At 43.5% G+C, this 26895-nt stretch overlaps 1 protein-coding gene across 11 annotated transcripts; it reads left to right on the top strand.

Annotated features, from left to right (window-relative positions):
- The first annotated feature begins 2904 nt into the window (after positions 1-2904).
- On the top strand, positions 2905-26175 carry LOC111094852. 11 transcript variants are annotated; one of them, XM_038532712.1, is made up of 8 exons: positions 2905-3246; positions 3540-3652; positions 7250-7380; positions 14702-14781; positions 16115-16143; positions 16230-16298; positions 16805-16870; positions 24644-26175. In XM_038532712.1, exons 4-8 carry the CDS (start codon positions 14720-14722, stop codon positions 24904-24906), a joined length of 489 nt encoding a protein of 162 aa, XP_038388640.1. In that variant the 5' UTR covers positions 2905-3246; positions 3540-3652; positions 7250-7380; positions 14702-14719; the 3' UTR covers positions 24907-26175. The 11 variants fall into 11 exon arrangements, 6 of the variants coding, with proteins under 6 accessions (XP_038388640.1, XP_038388641.1, XP_038388643.1 ...); XM_038532713.1 differs by having other exon boundaries at positions 7253-7380; XM_038532715.1 differs by lacking the exon at positions 14702-14781.
- Positions 26176-26895: the final 720 nt, after the last annotated feature.

Below are 26895 nucleotides of genomic sequence, written 5' to 3' on the forward strand. Positions count from 1 at the left end.
ATGCAAGGTACTAAGGGGCATACTGGAGAAGTTCAACAATTTGTAGCTCCCTTTCTGAATGTATGGGTTACCTGGTGGCATAGGTATGTGCTCATGTAGCTAAATATCTGCCCGGACACAAGCTCTCATTCATGGGACCTGTGACTTCCAACAGTAGGGATCAGGGAAGGCTTTCTGGAGAAGGGAGGATTTGGGGACAGCCTTGACGGTGGTTGCATGGGTGTTTGTGTGTCAGAGAAATGCCATTTCCTTTTTTTTTTTTTTTAATTTTTTATTTATTTATGATAGTCACACACAGAGAGAGAGAGAGAGGCAGAGACACAGGCAGAGGGAGGAGCAGGCTCCATGCACCGGGAGCCCGATGTGGGATTCGATCCCGGGTCTCCAGGATCGCGCCCTGGGCCAAAGACAGGCGCTAAACCCCTGCGCCACCCAGGGATCCCTCCTTTTTTTTTTTTCTTAATAAAATACCTCTTTTTACTAGAAAATAATATACACTCATTTCCAGAAAGGGCTCAACAATACAGGAAACATACCTGTGGAATTCACCACCTGAAATCCTACCACCTCCAGGTGACCACAGTTAGCACTGCCACGTGCCCTTCTGCACAGCTGCAGGGAACCAGTTATGCAGGCTGTTGTCTAACCAGCTGTTTTCACTCAACAATATGTCATGGACATTTTTCCATGCCAATTATTCCCAATCTACATCACCATTTAAGTGGCTGGAGAGTATTCCATTATACGGATGTACTCTAAATTAATCAAATCCCCATTGATAAACATTTAGTGTTGCGGTCAAGGGCACAGATTCTGGAGCCCAACGGTCCAAGCATAAATCCTGGCTCTCCCACTGGCTGACTGGGCGATCTTCACTGGGAATCCAACCTCTGAGTGCAGGTTCCTTCTCTATAAAACGGGGTTATTAGTAATACCCACTGCGGAGGGATATTGTGAGCAGATGTCTGCAAAACATTTTTTAAAAGATTTTATTTATTTGTTCATGAGAGACACACAGAGAGGCGGAGTATACATAGGCAGAGGGAGAAGCAGGCTCCTCTCAGGGAGCCAAATGCGGAACTTGATCCCAGGACCCCCAGATCATGACATGAGCCAAAGGCAGATGCTAAACCGCTGAGCCAGAGAGGCGTCCCTCCACAAAACATTTATAACCGTTTCCAGCACAGAGTAGATGCTCAATTACGGCCAACTGTTGTTGCTGTCACAAGCAGGTCTGTGACCATCATCTGGATACGTACTCCCCGTTACCTACCTGGGATAAAACTGAGAGAAGTAGAGTGAGATAGCCAAACGGTGAGCATACTGAAGATTTATTTATTTATTTATTTATTATTTATTTATTTATTATAGTCAGAGAGAGAGAGAGAGAGAGAGAGGCAGAGACACAGGCAGAGGGAGAAGCAGGCTCCATGCAGGGAGCCCGACGTGGGGCCCGATCCCGGGACTCCAGGATCGCGCCCTGGGCCAAAGGCAGGCGCCAAACCGCTGCGCCACCCCGGGACCCCCCACACTGAAGATCTTGACGACTGTGGTCCGCCTCAGTGGGTGGGCCGGGGGCCTGAGGTGGGCAGGAGGCCGGAGCGGGGCGGCCGCGGCCTGCTGGCCCAGGGCGCCCCGAGACCCTGGCACGGCGTCCGCGCGCAGCCAGCGGGACCTCCCGCCTTGCCCAAGCCTCTGGATGGCCTCCCGGAACGCGAAGCCGTAGGAAGATTAACCGGTCAGCCTCTCTCACTTTGATTTCTAGAAGGAAAACTAGAGTCGGGGCCATATTTGAAAATATAGGTCAAATCTCGGTTTCTGCGGTGACCGAGCACCGCGGGCCCCCGGCGACGCCCTCCGTCGGGGCTGATGCCCGGGTCCCGAGCCCCGGCAGCCGGGCCTGGCTCCCCTCGGGCCGCGCCCCCAGCCCGGCTCGGGGGCCCCGCGGGGTCGCGGGGGGACTGCAGGGCGCGCTGCCGGGGCTCCCCGGCCCTCCCCTTCCGGGGGCGGGCGGCGGGCGCCGCGGTGCTGCCCGGGGGGCGCGGGGCGGGGGGTGCCCAGGGGGTGCCCAGGGGGCGCCCCGCCTGGGCCCGGGCCGTGCCCGCCCGAGCAGGGGGGGGAGCGCCGCCCGCCACGGGGACAATGCGGTGGGTTGTTGCGCCGACCGTCCGCCGCGTCCCGGACCGTCCTTTCCACGCCCCTGGGCCTGACCGCCGCAGGCCCGCCAGCCGAGGGAAGCGCCCCCTTATTTGGTCTTGGAAAGAAAGGGGAAAGGTTATCCTCGGATGCCTGCGGCGTTGGGTCATCGGCCCGCGGCGGCTGGCGGCTCCCGCTGTGGTGCCGTCTCCCGCCGGCAGGTGGCGGTGCCGGGCAGCGCCGCGCGGAGGCGCCCGAAGCGGTAAACAAGCCCGGGGTTCCGGTACCGCGGTCTCCGGGGCTTCTTTTGTGTGCGCGCCGGGGCGGGGGCGGGGGCGGGGGCGGGGGCGGCGGCGGCGGCGGCCGGGGGCGGGGGCAGGGCGCGAGAGGAAGAAAACAACGCCTTTTTTATTTTATTTTATTTTTTTTTAACAACGCCTTTTTTAATGCGACAGTCGAAGCCGCAACATCGGAAGATGGGCTTCGGTGGAGGGTGTGACTTTGCCGTGCAGGTTTCATGTGACCCGTTTGCTGCGGCAGCGGCGGGTGCGGGCGTCCCTTTCAGGGGCCGCCGGGATGCAAATTGCGTGAGGAAGGTCGGTGGGCTGCTCCAGGAAGCTTAGCAGCGCCGGGGGCCCCTTTCTTTGCGCGCCCCGCCCCCCCGCCCGCTCGGCGGCGTCCCAGGTGAGCGGGCGGCGGAGCGGCCCCGACCGCGGCCCCGACCCCGGCCCCCGCCCCCGCCCCGGCCCCCGCCCCGGCCCCGGCCCCGGCCCGTCGGCGGCGCTGCAGGGAGGCGGGGGCTGGCCCGGCGCGCCCCGCTGTGCCGATCGTCACAACGCGTCAGCCGCGCAGAAGTGACCCTCGCCGGGCTCCGCCTCGCTCCCAGAGGCTCAGGTCACACAGACAAAGCTGGGATTTGAACCGTGGTCCTTCACACTTCAAAGCCAGGGCCTGGCCCATCTTTAGGAGCCCAATGACCTCGCCAGTGACCCTCCGAATAAAAGCTCCAGTAAAGATGTGTCATTCTCCGAAGATCTTTTAAAAAGAACCCAAACAGGAGCATGATTTGCATTTCCCCAGCAAGACAGGCGAAAGCTACCACCTGTGGAGGTGAGGCTGGTGGCTGCAGGTGCTCCCCAGGGGCGGGACCGAGCCCCGAGATCCGGGGAGGCAGGGGGCGTTAGCTTCTGCTTTAAGGCCTCGCGGCGGGGGCGGGGGCGGGGGCGGTTCTGGGGCAGCCGCTGCTAGTACCTGATGCTACACAGAGGGCCCCAAAGAGGGGCCTGCAGGGTGAGGGCGGGGGGAAAAGCTGTTGCTAACTTCAATTTTCCATTTGGGGCGATTGGTAGGGGCCCTTTTGTTTGGCTGGGCGTCCCACCTGAAACAACTCTGCCCCTTCCCAGGGTTCATTCCATCTGCTTCCTGGGGAGAAGGGGGCAATAATTTTCACCCAGAAGACCAGTTTTGGGTTTCCTCATCTGGAGATAAACTAATTTTCCAGGCCACACAATTACAGGTAACTTTTTAAAGAGTCAATGGAGTAACAGTTTCATGCTTGATGAACTGGTGCCAGGTTTTCTTCTTTTTCTTTTTCTTTTCTTTTTTTTTTTTAAAGAAAGTTTGTGTGAATAAAGTTATATCCAAGAAATGTGTTTTTTCCTCTATCTCCCTCTTCATGAAATCGTAAAAGAGAGAAAGCTGCTTCTTCCAATTTTGGGGGGTTTCCAGGTTTCCAAGAAGCTTTGCTACATAGTATACTTCTCCTGGAAAATTAGAGCAAGAAAATCTTGTAGACCATTTCTTTTCCAGTCAGTGTTTTATTGGTCCCCAGCTTCAGTGAGAACAAGCGCTGTCTGGGTTTGCCCTGACATCCAGAGCTCAAGTCTTCATTACAGGAGCCAGAGAGGGTCCTTGACAGGATCAGGAATGTGGCAGCCACGACTACTGTCTTGTCCCTTGCCAGATCGGCTAGCACCCCATCCAGCCGTGTCCTGTAAGTCCCCACTCTGCACTCCTCCTGCAGTGCTTCCCACCATTAAACTCCCAAGTCTCCATTTGGTTCCATTCAGTTGCTTGGATTCTGCTCTCTGACTGTGTCTTGAGGCAGGTGGAGTCCAAGGGACACTTTACCACACTTGGGAGGGGAAGTTATAACTGAATCCTTGATGTCTCATCATCTCAGGGACTGCCCTGTTTAGAGGGGCAGTGGCACCCTGCTACCCAGCAAGGCCCGAGGAAGAGTAACCCAGCCTTGGCTGTGCCCCTTAATCTCTTTGCTCCAGCTATTGGGAGGATTGGATGATTTTCTCATATGCAAAGAGCTGAAGACAGTGGCCCATGGGGAGCACGCTAGGGCATACCTCTCAGGGTGGTTGCCGTGGGGGGAGGGGCATTAAGTGAAATAATGCTTGTAAAACCTTTATCCCAGAGCCTGGCATCCAGAAGGGGATCAATAAATGTCTAGGGAGTAGTATAATCAGCTACCTCTGTTTGAGTGCCAGCTGGAGGCGACAGATTACTCAAGGCTTTTTACGTACATGCCTGAATCCTTACAGAAAACCTAGGATGTAGATAGTTATTGCATGTAGAAGGAATTCAGAATCAGAGAGGTTAAGCAAATTACTCAAAGTTACACAGTCTGGCAGGACCAGACTCTGATTCCTGTGTCCTTTTGATTATGGGCAGCCTGGAGGAAAAGAAGAGATCATAAATAGTCCTATGTGCTGAGCTGAAGTGTTGTTATAGGAGTGGAGGTTTTAACTGCCTCCATAATATGAATAATTGCTATTATTCATATGTCTTTGGGGTGACTGTGGAACACAATCAGGTAGGGCTGATTATACCTTTAGATATAAGAACCAGTCACCTGCAGATCTCCTGATGGTCATCTGCCTAAATTCCCAAAGCCCCATGGTACCCTTCTAAAGGTAGGGCAGATATGGCTCTTTGTACTGGTCATGACTCTGTTTTTGCAAAAGGCAGAAACCCAACTCAAACTGGGTTAAGCAAGAAGAGATATAATTGGCTCATGAAAAGGGCACCTGGGTGGCTCAGTTAAGCATCTGTCTTCAGCTCAGGTCATGATCCCAGAGTCCTGTGATTGAGCACCTGAGTCGGGCTCCCTGTTCAGTGGGGAGTCTGCTTCTCCCTCTCCCCCTGCTCCTTCCCCTGCTCATGAGAGCGTTCTCTCTCTCTCTCTCTCTCTTTCCCAAATAAATACATTTTAAAAAATATTTAATTGGCTCATGAAACTGATAATAGAAAGAGGAAGCCTTCAGACCTGGCTTGATCCGAGGTTCCACAATATTATCTGGACTTGGCCTTATTTATATCTCAGCTCAAATTTTCTCCACGATGACTTTATTCTCAGATTGGCTATCTCCCTGACCCTTTTCAGTCCTCATTGATCAGGTCTAGGAAAACTTGGGTCCCTGAAAGAAGAATCGGAGTTTCTTTTATTAAAAGAGGCTAGGGATGCCAGGTAGGCAAGAATAACAGATGTTCACTCTTCCTTGACTATGTAGCACCATCAATCAGAAAGATGTTAGAGAGAAAACCTTAATGGTGAACATTTTTGCAGCAAAGAATCTTTACTAGTCAGACAGGGGAGAAGTATCTAGAACTATTTCCAGTTATATGCGGGACCTAGGATTCTCCTCTTTCAAGTCAGCTAGCTGACTGTAAATGATAGAGTAAAACCTTGATGTCAAGGATTGTGTCTGAAGATCTTTAGAAATCTTCAGGGTCCTGCGATACCAAAATGCTTTAATGATATAATGTATAATAAGATAAACATAATTAATACATAACAAAATGCCATGACAATACAAATACATACAGATATGTGTAATAGCGAGGGCACCTGGGTGGCTCAGTTGGTTAAGCATCTTCCTTTGGCTCAGGTCATGATCCCAGGGTCCTGGGATGGAGCACTGCATGGGGTTGCCTGCTCGGTGGGGGAGTCTGCTGCTCTTCCTCTCCCTCTCCCTCTCCCTCTCTCTCTCTCCCTCTGTGTGCTCTCTCTCTCTCTCAAATAAAAAAATAATAATCTTTAAAAATATATGTAATAGTGGATATCTGTACTGTTATATTGATATATAAATTAATGTACAAATAAAGTCCTACTGAACTAAAGATCTCTACAAACGCCTAATGAGAGTTATCTCACACAAAACACTCAAAAAGTTACAAACCCATAATGGCAGTGGATGCCAGGCTGTTGATTAGGTTTGGTCCCAAACTGCATGAATATTTGTTCTTACCAATCTGATGCAATTCAAATCAAATTGGCAAATTATTAGATGTCATGGACCTTTGGTCACTTCTCAAACAGCCAAGCTTGAGGACATTCACTGGATAAATTCCAAAGTGTGGCTTTCCTGCCATTAAATTTGCAGTTGAGGCATGTCCTATATTCAGGACAGGAGGTGCTGCTGGGCACCCAAGAGTAGGGCTGGGAAGTGGGCAAGCTGCCCACCTTCTGCCTGGGGTGTGGCTCCAGGGGGCCTCGTGCACATGCCCCATCCTGCATTGTCCCCATCGCTAGTGTAGAAACTTTGGATCCCATTTAGAGGTAGGCACTTGAAGTGAAATTGTCCTTTGAGGTCAATCAATGGTGTCCATTTGCCGAAAAACACTCTAACGTCATGCCCCACCACATGAGCAGGGAGCAGGTAAAACCAGGTAAAAACCAACCTGAACAGGTGTTTGTATATCCAGAATGTGTCCTCCCTTCTAGCTGTCTCCCTCCACTGATTTTCTGGCCCTGAGCACTGTCATTTGCTTGTCAGGTGCTTCTCCTCTGCAAGTCTGTTGTAGACCTCAGATGGTAATACTGGTTGCCAGCTACTGAGCATTTGCTATATCCTATGTTCATTCTTTCTTTCTTTTTTAATTTTTAAAAAAGATTTTATTTATTTATTCATGAGAGACACACAGAGAGAGGCAGAGACTTCGGCAGAGGGAAAAGCAGGCTCCTTGTGGAGAGCCCAATGCGGGACTTGATCCTGGGACTCCAGGATCACGACATGAGCCAAAGGCAGATGCTCAACCAGTGGGCCACCCAGGGGTCCCTCCTACGTTCTTTCACACAGGATTTTGTTTTATCCTCTAGCAGCCTGAGTGGCCAACATCATAGCTTCATCTTCTGCAGAGGGAACTGGAGCCGACAGAGATCCTGTTGTCACTTGCCCCGAGTCACACAGAGAGGAAGTGGGTAAGACCAGATTTCCATCCCATGCCCAGGTAATTTGTGTTTTCGGTTATCAAGTAGTTACTGAATATTTGCCAGGTGCCAGGCAGAGTGCTGGGGCCTGTGACTTCTGTAAGGAGCAAGACAGACTGGATTTGCCAGTCTTTCCAAAGCTTGGTCCTTTGGAAAGACAGACATTTAACAGAGCAAGCATAAAGCATATTAGTTCAAATTACACACGATAGGGGCACTGCCTATGTTTCTGCCTCTCTGTGTCTCTCCTGAATAAATAAAATCTTTTTTAAAAAATTACACATGATGCTGTTAAGGAGAAGTACCTGGTGCTGTAAAGCATATAATGGGGGTATCTGTCTTTGCCTGGGTTCCCCTACCACCAAGCAGCCCCTGGGACCGACCGGGTTTGGATCTGAGCAGTTCCTCTGAAGAGTGAATACAGAAAGGGAGTGACCCAAGGGAAGAAAGACAACAAAGGACATATCATGGGACTCTGATCACCACGGACAACTGGAGCTCAGTGTTGCTGAGGATACTCTTGGAGACCATGTAGACCGCAAGTGTCCTGCCACTGAGTGGTGGTGGCAAACTGGGTGTTTCTCACCAACTTCTGTCCCTCTTTGGTTGAAAGGTGAGCATCCCTCCCCCATCCAGCACTTCCAACCTGAAGCCAGAGACCTGACTGAATGCTTGGCTGCAGCCAGAGGACCCGCAGAGAGAAGCTGGTGCTTGAGGGAGGGACCCCTGCACCAAAGCCCCAGGATTCAGTGGGCGCTGATAGCATCTGCTCTGTGAACCCCATATCTGAGTTGAGAAAGAAGGTGGGCCAGAGGGAACAAGATGTGCAAAGGGGCAGAGGCTGGAGAGAGCACAGGAATCTGAGAATTAGGAGGAGGTCAGAGTAGCTGACCTGCATGTGTGCGCGGTGGGATGGGGCTGAAAGCCACTGGGCCAGACAGAACGTTGTGCAGAGAGCTCTGTGAAGCCCAGGAAGCCCTTGAGGGGTGGGTGGCATGTTGGGTTCACGTTTTAAGAAGGTCCCTGGCTGCGGTGTGGAGCATGACTCAGAGCGGGCCAGAGTTACAAGAAGAGATTGGGGAGGAAGTTCTTGTGGGGGTTCAGGGGGAGAGGTGATGCTAGCTGGGCCTAGGAAGGTAGTGGCTGTGTTGGAGGGGACAGGAATTAAAATCAGTGGGACTCCCACTCTCTGCCTCCCCCACCGCAGATCTTCCCACACCTCTGCCAAGGGCATGGCGGACCCTCATGGCCCTATTCCTGTTGACCTTCCATCTCAAGGGTAGGATGAGACACTATGAAGAGTATCTGAAAGAAATGAGGGTATTTTCTTTTCTTTTCTTTTTAAGATTTTATTTATTTATTCATGAGAGACACTACAGAGAGAGGCAGAGACATAGACAGAGGGAAAAGCAGGCTCCCTGTGAGGAGCCTGATATGAGACTCAATGCCAGGACTCCAGGATCATGACCTGAGCCAAAGGCAGATGCTCAACCACTGAGCCACCCAGGTGCCCGAGGGTATTTGCTTTTAAAAGGTATATGAATTAGGGCTCATGGGAGTGAGTGAGAAGAGAACTCTAGCAAGCTCAAACACGAAGGACATTTACTAGGAGGTTCTCTGAGCTCAGAAGCCCATCATAGGCTGAAAGCCCAGGCTTGGGAATTAGACAGGAACCAAAATGGCTCCACACACCCAGACAGCAGGAATCATCCATTCTTTCATTCACCAAACACTTACTGAGTGCCTATTATGTGCTGAGCATCATTCTAGTGCTTTGGATGGTGTGCTCCTTTCATGGACCTGGCATTCCTTGCAGGAATAAGCAATAACCAGAATGAAAAGTGGTGGGAGAGTTCATGAAAAAGAGACTAGGGAAGCCTAGGGTATGGAGAGCACAAGGATTCTATTTTAGTTGGGGAGATGGGCATGTTCTTCCAACAAAGCCATCAGAGAAGAACTCTGAATGAAGAGAGTGGGGAGCCATGCAAATATGGGGGAAGAGCACTCCCAGCAATGGAGTGGAGGCTGGTGTGGTTACTGCTGGTGGAACAGGCATGGGTAGGACTGGGGCTGTTGAGTGAAATGGTGAGCTCCTGGAGGGATTTGAACATGGGGTTGATGCAATCTGCTTTACATGGTGAAGGAATTACTCTCACTTCTGGATGGAGGATGGATTGTAGAGACCTAAGGAGGAAGCCTAGGTATGAGGCTACTGGAGGGGTTTCAGCAATGATGTGTGTGAAGGAGCTGTTACAGTAGGAAGGAAGAGGTGGCCAGACCCAAGACATTCTTTGGAGGTGGAGCTGACAGCATGGATGGATTAGATGAGTGTAAAGAGAAAGACTCAAGAATAACTACTAGATTTCAGCCACATGTGATGTTGTTTATTGAGAAAGGAATAGGAAGTCTAGAGATATGTCTGTATTTGTTGATATCATGCTAAGGCACATAAGACCTTTAGAAGGATCTCTGGGGGGTAGGGATCTGGATGGCTCAGTGGTTGAGCATCTGCCTTGAGCCCAGGTCATGATCCCAGGATGCTGGGATGGAGTCCCACATCAGGCTCCCAGTGGGGAGCCTGCTTCTCCCTTTGCATATGTCTCTGCCTCTTTCTGTGTGTCTCTCATGAATAAATAAATAAAATCTTAAAAAAGAAAAGAAAAGAAGGATCCCTGGGGAAAGATATGAGCTCCAACTGTCCCATCTTTGTGTCCCTCACTCAAGATGCAAAGTGCTGGAACTTCACATGCATGCTCCCTAGTTGCTCTGAGGCTGGACAGAGAGGCCCAACCTGGGGGTGGTAGTCATCTCCTCCTAAAAAGAGGCTGCTCAGGTAATACCCTGGAAGAGACTCTAGTGCTGCTAGGAATGAGGTGAGATGTTGGACAACCAAAAATGAGTGAGAATCTACTCTAAAAACACCAGTCTGAGGGTAGGGTCATGGTCTACAAGCCCGTTGAAGGGCACTCCAGCTAAGCAAGAGCCAACATGTGCTGTGGACTCTAAGATCAGGGATGAGAATCAATTAGCAGAAGCTCCAGGAGGCAGGTTTTGGTTTGATATAAGAGAGAAACTTCCAGGCCTTCCTAAGATACCCTGAGCCACTGGGATACAGCCATTCCTTGGCCTTTGACTCACTTAAAGCATCACCTGGCCAAGCGCCTGGAGGGATGTGGAGGAGGAAAACTAAGGAGGAGGTTAGTGACAGACCAAGTGAGGGGCTCAGAGTGTTTTAACTGAGCACTCCCATCAGGAAAATATTGTGAGCATGCAGCCTCTCTCTATATATATACGAGTGTGACTGTTTATTCAAATGTGCATCATGTTCTACTGTAATAATAATAATAGCTGTGCCTACCATAAGCCATCACAAAATAGACTTTTAAAAGGATGAATAATAGCTAAATGTGGCTTAAGTTAATTTTTTATTTTACTAACAATACTAAAAATCTCTTATCACTAAAATATTGCACATAAATTACCATTGTTAGAGAGTGATATGAATTAAAAATATTTTGCTATGTGCCGCATTGGTTTACCATTCTGTAATATTGTAATGTCAAAGCCTGGTTCTAAATTTAGTTTACTTGAGGACTTGGTTTTAATAACTGTTGAGCTGTGTCAGATAATTCTAAAAGATGCCTGGTTCCAAACAGCAGACAGGCATCATTGGTCATAGTGAATCATGACTCTCGTTTTCCAATCCCACTTATCAACCGATCAAAAAATTTTTATGAAATGTGGTATTTCTCTATCTCCTTTGATGTTAATCAGTTATTCTTGAAACTGAATTGGAAAGTGTCCCAGTTTTATAGTTTGAATTGTGATAAACTACACATAACATAAAATTCACCATCTTAGCCACTTTTATGCATACAATTCAGTAATTTTAAGTACATTTACCTGTTTTTGCAACCAACCTCCAGAACCTTTCTCATCTTGCAAAACTGAAACTCTACACCCATTAAACAATGCAGTTTTATATTTTTAATAATTGGGTACAAAACCCAACTAAATATTCCATCTGGAAAATAAATCCTTTGTTTCTAAATCTTAAAATATGTACCTAGTGGAGTTTAGCCTCACAGCGACCAGCTACGTATCTGTTTTGTAACAAAATTAAAACTGGAAAAAAAAATTAAAATTGGATCATGTTGGAAACATTTAAAAACATCTGTTTCGAAATGATCTCTAAGTAGCATGTTTCTTTCAAATTATATTGTAATTCATTGTTCCAAGGAGCATCTTTACCCCAATCTGATCTGTTTCTTTCTTCAATTTTACCTCCTATATAGCCTATATTATCGAAAGCCATTTGTCATCCCAGAAAAGGTCAGAAAATTTGGAGAATTTTTCTTTTTGTCAAAAAAGACATCTGTTTCTTAAGGTTACCACCTGGCACTGTAATGGTGTATAAATTTGACTATACTTTAAACTTCTTGTTTTCGTAAAATTAACTGTACTGATGACACCTTGTATCATTTTTGTGTACTTTTGCCTTTCAATTCTTTCATGCAGTGCTTTGCCTGGAATGAATGGTCTTCATTTATAGTGCTGGCTCTGAAACCCAACCCTGGAACTTTTATTAAAAATTGCAGTCAATGCAGCCATCCATCCCTGCTGTGGTTACATCTACCGTTTTTCCACAAAACACCATTTTTAATAAATTCATGTGCTATTGAGAATATGTCTGCTATATCTTTACTTTAACAGCTTTTAAACAACAAAATTCTTCATGTTTTCATCACTGAAACAAAATTTAGCAAATATCATAAAATAAAATAACACCGTACTCTCATCTAACTATATAGCAAATGATCCATATTGCATATTTTTCAAATACTTGTATTCCCAAATCTTCAGCAATATGTTCTATATCTTTCAGCAGTATTTGCTGACAAATGAATGCATTTTAGTTTGTCTTTACTTTTTCTATGTATTTCTGCTATTTTTATGTGACGAAGAAAAATTCACATATGATATATGAGTTTGGGGCTTTTGCACCAAAAACCTTAGAAGAGGTGTCTAAACTTTATCATTACAACTAATGAAATATTTTGAAGTTTAGACTGTCTCATTAAAGATTGCTAAGAAAATTGTAGAAGCTTATCTTCATGTTCTAGATGTTTGTTGATTTACATCCACTAAAACACACGAGTCTTATGTGTACAGCACAATGAATTTTTATTTATGTATCCCCTCATATAACTCTGACCCAGATCCAGATATAACACATATCTTGAGCCTCAGAAAGTTCCATTGTGTTCCCCTTTCCAGGGGAAACTGGAACTTGCAGAAAGTAGGAACCCCTATTCGGACCTTTACCACCATGGATTAGTTTAACCTGTCCTGAACCTTATATAAATTGAATCATACATCTTCTGTGTCTACCCTCTTTTGCTCAATGTTTTTTAGATAAATATAAGTTGTTGCAGATATCCATACTTCATTCTTTGTCATTGCTGTGGAGTATAATTCCAATGTGCAAATATATGAATCAACCACCATTTATTAATCTATTCTCCTACTGGCAGACATTTGGACTGTTTCCAGTTTGGAGAAATTATAAATAAAGTTGCTGTAAACGTTCTTGTGCAAGCTTCATAGAGTAGCTGTATATTTATTTTTTTAGAAATCACCAAACAGCTTTTCTGTTTATACTCCCACCAAAAATAGATGAGAGTTCAGTTGTTTTAATCCCTGCTAACACTTGACCTTGGTCTTTTAAATTTTAACCACTCTTACTGCTGTCTATTGATATCACAGTGTGGTTTTAACTTGCATTTCCTTGATGAGTAGAAATGGCATGCATATTTATTGGTCCTTTAGATATCTTCTTTTGCAAAGTGCTTATTCACTTATTGCATCCATTTCTTAAAACTTGGTTGTCTTTTTCTTATTGACTTGTAGGAGTACTTTAGATACTATGGATCCGATTTCTTTTTAGAATATGGTACAAATATTTCCTCCCACTCTGTGCTTTGCCTCTTCTCTTTCTTAATGGTGTCTTTTGATGGAAAATCTTAAATTTTGATGAAATCCAATTTATCAATTAATTATTTAATGGATAGCCTAGTGTGTCTAGAAATCTGTCCATTTCTAGGTCAGGACGATATTTTCTTATGTTTTATAGTTTTACACTTCTAAGTTTAGCATTTACATTTAGGTCTAGGATCCCTCTGGTCTTAAATTTTTGAGGTAGGGCACAGAGTTTTTCCCTTCCCCTAATGTGAATATCCGACTGTTCCAACACCATTTCCTGAAAGAGTGGATGTAAGTTTCAAGTGTCAAACAAATCATAATGACTTCATATTACCATTAGCAAGTGTCACGGGGAGCAATGCACAGTTAGGATGATGTTCATCATTAGGGACAGTAAATATAAACCCTTATTTAAAGACTATTCTTGGAAACTATAACATGATGTCTTTTCTGATCTCATTATCTCACCACTGTGTTCATCTTGCAGTTTGGCTAAGAACTCATACCAAGGCTAGTAGAAAAAAAAATCAGTTCTACAAATTTCTTTAATTTACTTGTGCTTGCATTATTATAGTATAGACTATATCTAACCTTTTAATATATTCCAGAAGAGTTTTTTTAAGATTTTATTTACTTACCTGAGAGAGAGAGAGAGAGAGAGAGAGAGCGCACACAGAGGAAGAGGGAGAAACAGACTCCCTGCAGAGCAGGGAGTGAAATGTGTGGCTTGATCACAGGACCCTGGGACCATGACACTATCCAAAGGCAGACACCTAACTGACTAAGCCACCCAGGCACCCCTCTGGAAGTATTTTTAAGCCGCTTATCCCTCTTGCTAAAAGTTTCCCACAGTGATGGAAGCTTTGTCTCCTTCTCTGTAAAATGTGTCCAATTTTACTTTTATATCTTGAGGCTATAACACTAATTGGATATACCCTTAAAAATTGTATCTTGCTGGTGAAACCAATTTTTTTATCACTGTAAAGTGATCATCTTATCTCTGGGAAGACGATAGCCCTTAAATAGTATATTATCTGCCATTAATATAGCCACATCAGCTTCCTTTGGTTATTTCTCCAACCTTTTCATTTTAATTTTTGGTGGCCTTTTGTTTTAGAGGGTTTTTTTGAAAATAGCATATAGTTGAAATGAAAAAAAGTCTGACGCTCTTTGTTGGTTCATGGAAGCTTTTACTCATTTATATTTTATGATGTATTTGTGTTAAGTTTGGCATCTTATTTTGTGCTTTCCAATGACTCTACCTTATATTGGTTTTCTAGGGCTACCAATATTAGTCTGGGTTGTATTTTATTTTTAAAAGAACCAAAAGGATATGTATATATTTATATTTACTATAAGGAACTGGTTCCTGCAATTATGGAGAGCGAGAAGGCCAAGATGTATAGTCAGCAGGCTGGAGACCCAGGAGAGTTGATGGTGTAAGTTCCAGTCTGATTCCAAGCATGAAGGCTATGGAAAATTGACGTGCCAGCTCAAAGGGAGGCAGAGAGAAACAATTCTTCCTTACCCAGAGTTTTCTTCCATCCACATCATTAATAGATTGGGTGATGCCCACCCACATTGGGAAGGACAATCTGCTCTACCCGTATACCAACTCACATGTTAATCTCACCCAGAAACACCCCCATGCAAACATTCCAAGTAACTGACTGAATATCTGGGCACCCTCTGCCCCTGTCAAACTGATACATAAAAGTAATTATCATGGTGCTTATAACAAAGTACCACAAACTGGATGGCTTAGAACAACAGAAACCTATTTTCTCAAAGTCCTGGAGGCCAGAAGACAGCAGGACCACGTTCCCTCTGAGACTGCGTGGAACCTTCTTTGCCTCTTCCTAACTTCTGATGACAGCCGCTGATCCCTGGAATGCCCAGGGTCTTTTGGCTTGCAGCTGCATGGCTCCAATCTCCACCTTTGCCGTCATGTGGGCTGTTCCCTCCAGGTCTGGGTCTTTTCTCATTTAATAGGGACAGAGCCATATTGGATTAAGTTCCATCCTACTTCAGCATGACACCATCTTAACCCAATGACATCTGCAAAGACCTTATTTCCAAATAAGGTCACATGCATGGGTACAGGGTTTAGGACTTCAACGTATCTTTTTGGGGGACACAGATCAACCCATGTCACACCTGTTCCACTTCTTCTTCCCTTTACTGCCTCCTCTTGGGTTATTTTTATCATTCCAATTTCTTATTCTACTGCATTGAGAGTTCTACATTCTATGTCTATTCTTTTCACCGTTATTCTAGAAACCACAACATGAGTATTAAAGTCTAAAGTTAATCAGTATCTTTACCTTGTTCCCAGACAATATAAAGACCTTAAACTCCATATGCTCCCTCCCAACCTTATATAACATTGTTATAAGGTCTCAATCTGTTTTAAAACACTCTTTATTGCAAAATAAAACCCAGAACGCAGAAAGCCACAGGAACCAAATGCATAGCTTAATGAAATATTAAAACACCATTCAGGTCAGAAATGAAATTTTGCTGGCTACCCCAGAAGCTCCTTTATATCCCCCTTCCCAATTACAACCCCCCCTCGTCACCCTTTAAGTAACCACTACTTTGGTTTCTACACTTATCATTTTCTTGAATTTCTTTGAAAACTAGTTTTATCAACCAAATGTGCAACCTTAGACACTATACCTTTGCATTGCCCATCAAAACTCTTTTATTGTATATTTCTTTTCAATCTTTTCATCTATAAGCTTTCTTTCCAGCCTTTTCTTTTCCTTACAGTTTATGCCTCAACGAACCTGGGCAGTATGGTGAGTGGTTTCGTTTCCCACAGCCTGGACTTTAAAAATCATATCATCATGATAGCATGTGTGTCTCAGGACCTCTCAATTTTCAGAAAATTGGGCAGCTGGATCTAGAAGCTGGATCACATTTGGATTCAATCCCCTTGGCAAGACCATAGGAGGTACGTAATATCCAGTTGTCATGTTTTTTTATGTTAACAGTCATTGATCCTTAATACCTAAATCTGTTAATTCATCAGGGGCTGCAAAGTGGTGATATTCTATCTCTGTTGTTGTTGTTATTCAATAGTTGTAATAAGAAGACACTTCTCCATCTACCATCTGGTCACCCAGCAGTACAGGTTATATAGAAAGACAGAATAAATGCTAAAGTCTTCCTTTACTTGGTAGTTTTCAAGTTAAGTTCCCTATCATCCTCTGAGGGTGACCAATTTTTTCCAGTATTATTATAAACTCATGCATTTAAACATTATTTTTACTGCAACTCAAATTGTCCCAATGGGAGTCTGAGTTCAGGTTGGTTTCTGGATCCTTTTGCCATGACCTTGGAAGTCCTTAATAGCTTCCTTGCTATACGATATGACAAGATGTTTCCGGCTCACCTTCTGTATTTCCTGCCCCAAACCTGGATTCAGCCAATCCTCTAAGAAGTCTTGGTTCCTTTTAGGAGAAATAAGTGCTTCAGGACCACCTGTCTCAATACTTGGAAGAATAATCATTGCTCCTGTGGCAGGTTAGTCATTGTTTTATTTTTAGTAGAGTTGAATGCCATCCAGGCATACGTGCACACACATGCACACACACACACACACAATTGAGTTTATGTAATTCTGATGTGTATCATTCATTTTACAATTTTCATCATTTTCTTATAACCCATTTATACAAATACATATTTAAAGATCAAACATCTCACGAGTCAATACTGGTTCTTCCAATCAACATTAAAAACTACCCAGATTTCATTTGACTTTTTCTATGTTACACTTGTAACTCCTTTCTTCTGCACCATGAATGCTGGTTCTCAAGAATACAAGGGATCATGTAATCAGAACTGACCATAATTAGTAATTTGTCTTATCCCACATTACACACACAAAAGGCTTGGAATAAGAATACTGACAAAACCCCAAAATTCTAATGTACTATCAATATGATTATTTAAAACATTAAAATAACTCTTTATGTGCATGCTCTCCCCATCTTCTCCCCGTTTTCTAGTAAATGTACTATAAGTTGTCAGAGCATATGGCCATTGCAGTCTATGCTCACCCACTTTAAGTCATCATTCAGTCTTGGTTGTACACGTTACTATAAACTTAATCCTCACCATCTGCCCTCACATGAAGGAGGGTCATTTGCTTGTCTGAAGCTTACTCCCTATCTAGTATGTTTCTCACAAGGGGCTCCTGGGAACAATATTCCCTAAGATCTTGAATATTAACAGTTTGTTTTAATACTTGAAGTTCAAATCCTGGGGCATGATTTCCTAAACACATGACTAGATTTTTTTTTTTTTTCTGGCATAATTACTGTAGTCAAAAAGTCAGATCGAGGATTCTTTTCTCAGGAGTTCTATTCTTTTTTTTTTTTTTTTTTTTTGGATGCTCAAATAATTTAAATATTTTTCTTTAAAGTCCAGTAATTACGGTAGAATATCTCTAAGTATTAGTAACTTTGGGGAGATATTCATAGGTACATGATGTCCTCTTTCGATGTATAATTTCAAATCCTTTTCCCCCCTCTAATTTTAGGCAAGTTTTCTTGGATTATACTCTATTATTTGTTCTCTGCCTTGCTTGGCTTTTATTATTATTTTTTATTTTTTTATTTTCTTTCTTTCTTTCTTTCTTTCTTTCTTTCTTTCTTTCTTTCTTTCTTTTCTTTTGCTTGTCTTTCTTCTAAAGGTCTTCTATTAGCCATAGAATTTTGTCTTCTTTGCTATCTTTAACATTTGTTACTTTCTCCCAATACTTTTTATCCTTTTTCTTTCTCTTTTATTTGAAAAGTTTTTCTTTTTTCAACTTCTATCATTTATTCTCTCTGGTTTACTCTTCACTTCTGAAATGACATTTTTCTTTTGCTTCGAATTATTTATTTATATCACCTCATTCCTAAAGTTTTTCTAATTCTTGATGTATTTCCATATCTTTTATCATTTTCTTAAAAAGTGTAGCTTGTTTTGAAATAGGAGATTACACTTTTATCTTGTGGGCATACTTTTTGCATATTTTTAATATTTTGTTCCTCATTTTGTTGTAAATCCTAATTTTGTAAAGATTTGACTTTAATGGCTTTGCTACTGCTAAGTTTTAGGTGAAATTCATTTTTTCTGACTTTAAAATGAAGCAGGGTGCTATAGATTGAATGTTTGTGTCCTCCCAAAATTTACAGGTTGAAACCCTAACCTCTAATGTGGTGAGGGCTTTGGTAGATTAGGTCATTAGGGTTCTGCCTCCACAGATGGGATTGGTGGTTTTATAAAAGACACCCCAGAGACCTCCCTCACCCCTTCTGCTGTATGAGGACATAGGAAGAAGTCAGCAGTCTGCTGGCATCCTGCTCTCTAGAACTAGGAGAAATAAATTTCTGTTGGGTTTAAGCCATCTAGTTTATGGAATTTTGTTATGGCAGCCCTAGCTGAGACATGGGGTTTGGGAAATATTGTTAACATCATAAACTGCCCTCTTCTGTTGTTTTATGTGATGTCAAACATTAGATAGCTTATGTTCTGAGATTTCCTGATTTTCTCTCTCATCTCCAGTCTAGACCTTCTCTTTTCTTCATCTATGGTGCCCTTATCTGGCTCAATTTAAATCCCTCTTTGAGCACTTTCCCCTGGTATGGGGGTCATGTCCTAGAAGAAAATCCTTAGAGGGCAAGTTTTAAGAATTCATCACTTTTGTACTCGCCCAGTAATGGCCCCTCCCACTTTCAACTGCTATTCTCAATTGACTTTCTGGGTGCCAGGTATTCCTGGCAAAATTCCTTTTGGGGTTCTGTTATTCTCAGGCATATAAAATGTCATTCTGTTATTTCTTTTTTTCTTCTTCCCAGACTCCAACATAAAGATCTTTTTAAAAAAAAAAAACATTTTATTTATTTATTCATAGAGACACACAGAGAGAGAGAGAGAGAGAGAGAGAGAGAGGCAAAGACACAGGCAGAGGGAGAGAAGCAGGCTCTATGTAGGGAGCCTGATGTGGGACTCGATCCCGGGTCTCCGGGATCATGCCCCAGGCTGGAGGCGGCGCTAAACCCGCTGAGCCACCAGGGCTGCCCCAACATAAAGATCTTACAGTCATTGATAGTTTGTCTATACTCACCTGTATTTTAGAGGTTTAGAGGGATATCTTGTCATTAGTTTGGTTATAAAGTTGTTATCATGTAGGGATTCAGAGTAAAAACAAAGCTGCTGCAACTACAGTTTTCTTCTAACGTCTTTCCTTTTTTGAACCTTACAAGACACTATTATTATTATTTTACATAGTCAGTGTTTGTTTAGAACTAGCTACAAATTTCCTGCTTCCTTGGCTCTTTGTTCCTTCTTTGTCTTCTTTTTGGGTCAATTTCTTTCAGTCTTTGAAGGTTCTTTTTTTAAAGATTCATTTATTTTTAGAGAGAAAGCTCAAAGGAGAGGGGGAGAGAGAATCTCAAGCAGACTCCCCACTGAGCATGGAGCCCAAATTGGGGCTGGATCTCAAGACCCTGAGACCATGACCTTAGCCAAAGCTAAGAGCCAGATGCTTAACCAACTGCACCACTCAGGCACCCCTCTTTCTGTCTTTAAAATTTCTTTTAAGGGATCCCTGGGTGGCGCGGTGGTTTGGCGCCTGCCTTTGGCCCAGGGCACGATCCTGGAGACCCGGGATCAAATCCCATATCGGGCTCCCGGTGCATGGAGCCTGCTTCTCCCTCTGCCTGTGTCTCTGCCTCTCTCTCTCTCTCTCTCTCTCTGTGACTATCATAAATAAATAAATTTTAAAAAAATTAAAATTTCTTTTAACAATAGTGATACCATCATTGATGATAAAGTCAACAGCATTTGTTTGTTTGTTTGTTGTTTGTTTATTTGTGAAAGTATATTTATTTGGCCCTTGAAAGATATCATCTCTGAGTATAGAATCCTAGGTTGGCAGCCATTTTTGTTTCTCCAATTACAAGTGTCATTCAACTATCTCTTTTTTTTTTTTTAATTTTTATTTATTTATGATAGTCACAGAGAGAGAGAGAGAGAGGCAGAGACACAGGCGGAGGGAGAAGCAGGCTCCATGCACCGGGAGCCCGATGTGGGATTCGATCCCGGGTCTCCAGGATCGCGCCCTGGGCCAAAGGCAGGCGCCAAACCGCTGCGCCACCCAGGGATCCCAACTATCTCTTTTTTTAAAGAGAATAGGGGAGGGGCAAAGGGAGAGGGACAGAATATCAAGAAGACTCCCTGCTGAGCATGGAGCCTGACTTGGGGCTCAATCTCATGACCCCAAGATCATGACCTGAGCTGAAACCAAGAGTTGGATGCTTAATGGACTAAGCCCAGGGGCCCTCGGTGTCATTCAACTGTCTTATAATGTCCACTGTCACAGTTGATAAACCAGCTATGAGTCTGTGACTCATAGCATATCTTTTTACTCTAGTTACTTTTTATGACTTATTTATTTTTCCTGTGTTGCTGTCTAGTATGTATTTAGGCTTGTATTTCTTTTATTTATACTACTTGAAATTCATTGTTGAATTCATTATGGAATCTCAGCCATTCTGTGGTCAAATACTTTTGCATCCTCATCTCTATTCTCTCCCTTAGGGACTCTGCTTAACGAGACCTTTTCAGTTTACCTTCCATATCTTGTAGCCTCTATTCTGTATGTCCCATCCTTTTGTGTCTTTGTGCTATATTTTGGAAAATGTCCCCAAACATATCTTCCATTTAATTAAATTATTTCTCTGGCTATGTCTACTCTGTTTTTATATGTATCCATGGAGTTCTTCATTTCAACTCTTGTACTTTTCATTTGTAAAAACTTTATTTGGTTCTTTTTTAAATTTTCTGTCACTTTTTATAGTTTCCTGTTCCATAAATGTATGTATATATGTATATATATGAAATATTTGTCTTTAATCTTTAAATATAGTAAGGATACTTGCTTTATGATCTGTGTTTGACAATGCCAATACATGAAGACTTTGCATGTTTCTATTTTATGTTGCTTCTGATTGTTCTCACAGTGCCTATTTTCCTACGTGCTTGATTATTTTTAGTTGGGTGCTGCTTTTTGCCAGTCATTAAAAATTATTTGTAGGAAGAATTTGAAATCTGGATGAAAGGGGCTTTCCTTAGAAGCAGATTTGCATTTGTTTCTGCTGAGTACCTCAAAGCACTATAGTGTGAGTTTCTTTCAAATGAAATTCACAGCTATCAGGATTTTAGACCTCCCCAGTGATGTTACCTTGGGCTGCAAATCCACGCAAGAGTGATTCTCTCGGGATCACTCATAACTTGAGAGAGCAACCCTTTGGGGTCTCAGTTTACTTGAGGGAGGGGTCTGTAGTGGCTTGATTTCTGTTCCTCATGCCCCAAGAGACTAAAATCTAATGCATCTTATGTGCCTAGCTCAGCAAACTCCCTAGGAACAAAGGGATTTTCAGGCTTCCCACTTTTCCATCAATTTTTAATTACCTTATAATTCCTAATTTTGCTGCCAAATCCTTGATATTTTAAGAAAGTTTTTTAAAAACCTATTTTTATCTAGCATTTTTAGATGTGAAAATGACAGTAAGGAGCATTAGTCCAAATGGTTTATATTAACACATCCAGAATACACAGTTGTCATTGTTGTCAGAGTTAATTTACTTACAACTAGGTGCTGTCATGTGTCATGCCACTTAATCTGGTTCTTGGAGTATAGTCTGTTAGGATGGGCTTCCCTCTCACTCCCCAGGTCTCCTGGTACCTTACACACTCAGAATGTTTGGCCAAGAGAGAGCAGTAGTGCTGTCCACATATTAGGTACTCATAAAAGTTAATTTATTCCTTATTTTGTTTTAGGGATTTATTTATTAATCAGTGGGGAGGGTAAAGGGACGGAGAGAGAATCCCAAGCAGGCTCCACACTCAGTACAGAGCCCAACTAGGGGTTCGACCTCACCACCCCAATGACCCAAGGCAAAACCAAGAGTCAGATGCTAAACCAGTCAAACCACCGAGGCACCCCTATTTCTTATTTTTAGCATAAAAATAACAAAAAGTCAAACATTTCTTTTTTATATTCCAAAAGATCTGATGCATTCCTTTTTGAATTTGGTTTCTGACTACCCAGGGGTCCTAAGATCCTGTCAAAACCCACTCCTGTAGCCAGCATCTTCAGTCCTGCCAACTCCCACGCTTCCCTTTGCTACAGGAGATCTTGGCCAGTCAAGTAACCTTACTTTCCACCATGTTCGCAGTTCTGCAGTTGGACTTTATTGAGGACAAGCTATGTCACTTCTGTGTATGTAGAAAGCCCCTTTTTCTTTGTAACATGAAGCATATGTTGGAGTAAAAACTTTACTCTGGATCTTCAGGCATCTGCAAACAGGCATGCTGGATTTGATTGTGTTCTTTGGAGGGTTGTGGCATGGAGATCACCCAGGATCCTTCCCATGACCCCATTGAACAGTTCTTTATGAGGTAGAGGGAAGCTAACCCCATATGCACCATTTCTATTCTGTTTCCTCTTCTCACGGTGTGAACATACTTTCCATCTTACACTTCCTAGAACGCCAATCTGTGGTCTCAGGTCCCACTGAGTGGGCTTTTCAGTGAACCTGTGGGTAGTTTTCTCCTTTTGTGTTACGGGGGATAAGCAGGCTGGCCCTGAGGTAGGAAATGTGGGTTCTCCCCATCAGTATGTCACCAGCCAGCTGCTAACCTTCAGTGAATTGTTTGACCTCTCTGGAGACAGTTTCCACTTCTATAAGGCGAAAGGACTGATTTGGCTTTATACTCTTTTAGATTCTCTCCCTAAAACAATGATAGGTTCCATATTCTAGGACTCTCCTCTATATTTTATTTCCTACAATGATTTCTTTTTTTAAGATTTAATTATTCATGAGACACACAGAGAGAGAGGCAGAGATATAGGCAGAGGGAGAAGAAGCAGGCTCCCTGCGGAACTCGATCCCAGGACCCTAGGATCACCACCTGAGCCAAAAGCAGATGCTCAACCATGAGCCACCAAGGCATCCATCCTATAATGATTCCTACAATGACTTAAATTTGTTGGAACTGAAAAATCAGAGCAATTCTGCTAGAGTGGTTTAAATACTACTAAGCGTTATGTGATCAGCCACGAAATTGCCACTGAGGCTGAACAATGAGTTTCTATCAGGACAAAGGTAATATAGATATTATATCTCGAGTTCAATAAAAGGGGAAAGGATGCGGTATACTGTCTTGGATTATATCCCACAGTCGTTGCCCCCATTTATCTAAAAAAATCTGAAACCATTTGGCAGAAAAGCGAGTATATACACCTCACCATGGTATGACTTAGAGTTGCTATTATTCCTCTCAACTTCCACCCTCCCCCCAACCCCCATCCCCACTCCCACCCCTGTACCCCCCTGCCAAAAGACATTCTTTGCTTAGATTTCTTTTTCTTATCCTATCAGGGAAACAGCAGAAAGAAACTTCCTTGCTAGCTCTTCAGTGTTAAAGTCCAGATATATGTTTGTAGTATGTTGTGGGAAAAGTGGGTGCGCCATATTGCATGGCTTTCTCTTTTCTTCTCTTCACATTTTCTATGATCCAGTTTTCAGAAGCTAAGCTTCCACTTAGAACCTGGAAGATATGCTGTTAAGGCAAGCACACAAATTTGGAATAGTTCATTCTAACTCATCTTTAGAATCTTTGGAGGAAGGAGTATCCCCTACAAACAAGCTTGGTCAGAATGCTGTTTGATCTCAGCCCTGGCTGTGGTCATATGTCCCACCTTGGAGAGAGAGAACAGGTGCCCCTCCACCCCCACCCCGACCTCAGCTCCTAAAATCCTGGCTTATGGCAGAGAATGTCCCTCCAACATGCCAGGCAGCATGGTCGTCTCTTAGGCTCATCCACTCCAGTCATTTTTCTCTCTGCACATTTTTTGGGTCCCTTTTTCTCTTTTTCATACCTCAGTGGATAGACTGGTGGGTTTCCAGGATTCCTGAGAAAGGTGTCAGGCGCCATCTGTTCGACTGCTTTTCAACTCAGGAACATGAGAACTTAGCTTCTCATTGAGATTGAGGTGGGGCTCAGGCACCGACAGGGATGTTCACATCCTCTCTAGGAGCTGATTTCAACCGCACTGAAATACCAAGGCAGGGCCTAATTGTTTTGTGCCGGGGCTCTTTTTGGGGAAATTGAAACTGCATAGAGATTCTGGAAAATAATGAAAACCAGAGCTTCATTTCTGCTGTGGTAGATTCTGAAAGCTCATCATTTGCTTCCAACCATTCCCATCACTTTTTATCTTCTCCCATGACCCCTCAGCCCAGAAGAATGAAATGAGGTGGTGTGCTCCTCTCTCTGTTCCTGTGGATTTCCTACCTCAGCACCAATGGTCAGCCACCTCAATGAGCAGAGACAGAACTACAAGAGCTGGGTGCTATGGGCCTGATATACAAAAAGACCAGATGTGGTCTGCAGTCCACGGCCTGCCCTGGTCACTTGGACCATGTGTCCTCAACAGAAGCAGTATCTCCCCCAGCTGTGAATCATGTGGTATGGGGGTGCATGGGGAGCATGATGGTTAATGTTAAGGTTCAATCTGATTGGGCCTTGGAGCACCCAGACATTGGGTCAAGCATTATTCTGGGTCTTCAAAGGTGTTTCTGGGTAAGACGAACATTTGAATTGGTAAGATAGTAAAGCAGATTGTCATCCCTAAAGTGGGGAATCAATTAAAGACTCCGATAGAACAAAAAGGTTTACCCTCCAGGAGCAAGAGGGAATTCCTCCTGACTGACTATCCATAGCTGGGAATGTGGTTCTTTCCTTGCTTCAGACTCAAACTGAAACATCAGTTCTTACTGGGTCTTGAGCCTGCTGGCCTTTGGACTAGAACTTAACACCACTGGCTCTCCTGGGTCTCCGGTTTACCAACTGCAGGTCCTGAGACTTGTCAGTCTCCATAATCACATGAGCCTCTTATTTTATATATGTTTAAAAAATATGAATATACTGAAATATATTCATAAACATACATATGAGTATAGATAAATATGTGTAAGAATCAAGTCATGCATACACATACATCCTATCAGTTCTGAAGAACTCTAATAAGGAGGCAAAAATTCTCACACATTTTATAATGGTTTAATGGTAACCCCTCGCCTACAGGGCCATAGTACATAAACATATTTGCAATACATCTGTGGTATTAAAATTTCATGGAGGTGGGGGCAATTAGGAAAAATTGTTTTTTTACAATTTATTTTTTCATGAGAGACACACACAGAGAGAGAGACAAGCAGACATAGGCAGATGGAGAAGCAGGCTCCCTGCGAAGACCCTGATGTGGGACTCAATCCCAGGACCCCGCGATCACAACCTGAGCCAAAGGCAGATGCTCAACCACTGAGCCACCCACGTGTCCCAGGGAAAATGGCTTTAAAATTCTCCTTAAGGGTAGCAATGTGTTTTGTGACTTTTTTTAAGATTGAGAAACATGGCTTTGTATCCTAGTTTTTCATGTGCCCCAGATGGGAACCACCAAGACTGTACGCTTCTTGCCTCAAAGGCTTTTCCCCCTCTTGCCAGCGTTTGCCAACCACTGACTGACTGAAGTTGGTGTGTCAATGCCCCTACTCCCTCACTCCTGGGGCTCATGTGTTTCTCAGTTTGCCCACAGGGAATGAGCTTCAGTTGTCCTTTGTGGCTACTGCTTAAGGACATACTCCTTTGAACTCTCTTGCACTGTTGGTGGGAATGTAAACTGGTGCAGCCACTCTGGAAAACAGTGTGGAGGTGTCTCAAAAAGTTAAAAATAGAACTATAATCCAGCAATCATGTTACTGGGTATTTATTCAAAGAATATAAAAACAAGTGAAAGGGATACATGCACCCCAATGTTTATAGCAGCATTATCTACAATAGCCAAATTATGGAAGCAGCCCAAGTGTCCATTGATGAATGGATAAAGATGTGAGATAGATATATATCGAACTTGCAACAAGATGGATGGAGCTGGAGAGTATTATGCTAAGTGAAATAAGTCAGAGGAAGAAAAATACCATATGATTTCACTCATATGTGGAATTTAAGAAACAAAACAAATGAGCAAGTGGGGGAAAAAGGAAAAAGAGAGAGAGAGAGGCAAACCAAGAACAGACTCAATTATAGAGAACAAACGGATGGTGAGGGGAGGGGGTGGGGAATAAGTGAAATAGGTGGTGGGGATTCAGGAGGGCACTTTTGATGAGCACCAGGTGTTGTATGTTAGTGTCGAATCATTATATTGTACACCTGAAACCAATGTTATATTGTATGCTAATAAAAAGTTAAATAAAAACTTAAAAAAAAAGAGAGAGAATGTGTTTATCTATTGCTTTTCTTTTTCCTAACTTCTCCCACCTCTTGCTGATTTCCCTGTACCTTCCAAACAAACCACCCACACTCAAATCCCAGTCTCAGGGGAGCCCAAACTAAGACACTACATAGATGTGTGTGTGTGTGTGCGCGCGCGCACGCATTTTAAATGATTTGTAATTTTATTAACTAAATAAGGAAAAGAGGACGGGTGC

Source organism: Canis lupus, chromosome 3, assembly GCF_011100685.1.
Source record: "Canis lupus familiaris isolate Mischka breed German Shepherd chromosome 3, alternate assembly UU_Cfam_GSD_1.0, whole genome shotgun sequence".
Taxonomy (NCBI): Eukaryota; Metazoa; Chordata; class Mammalia; order Carnivora; family Canidae; genus Canis; species Canis lupus.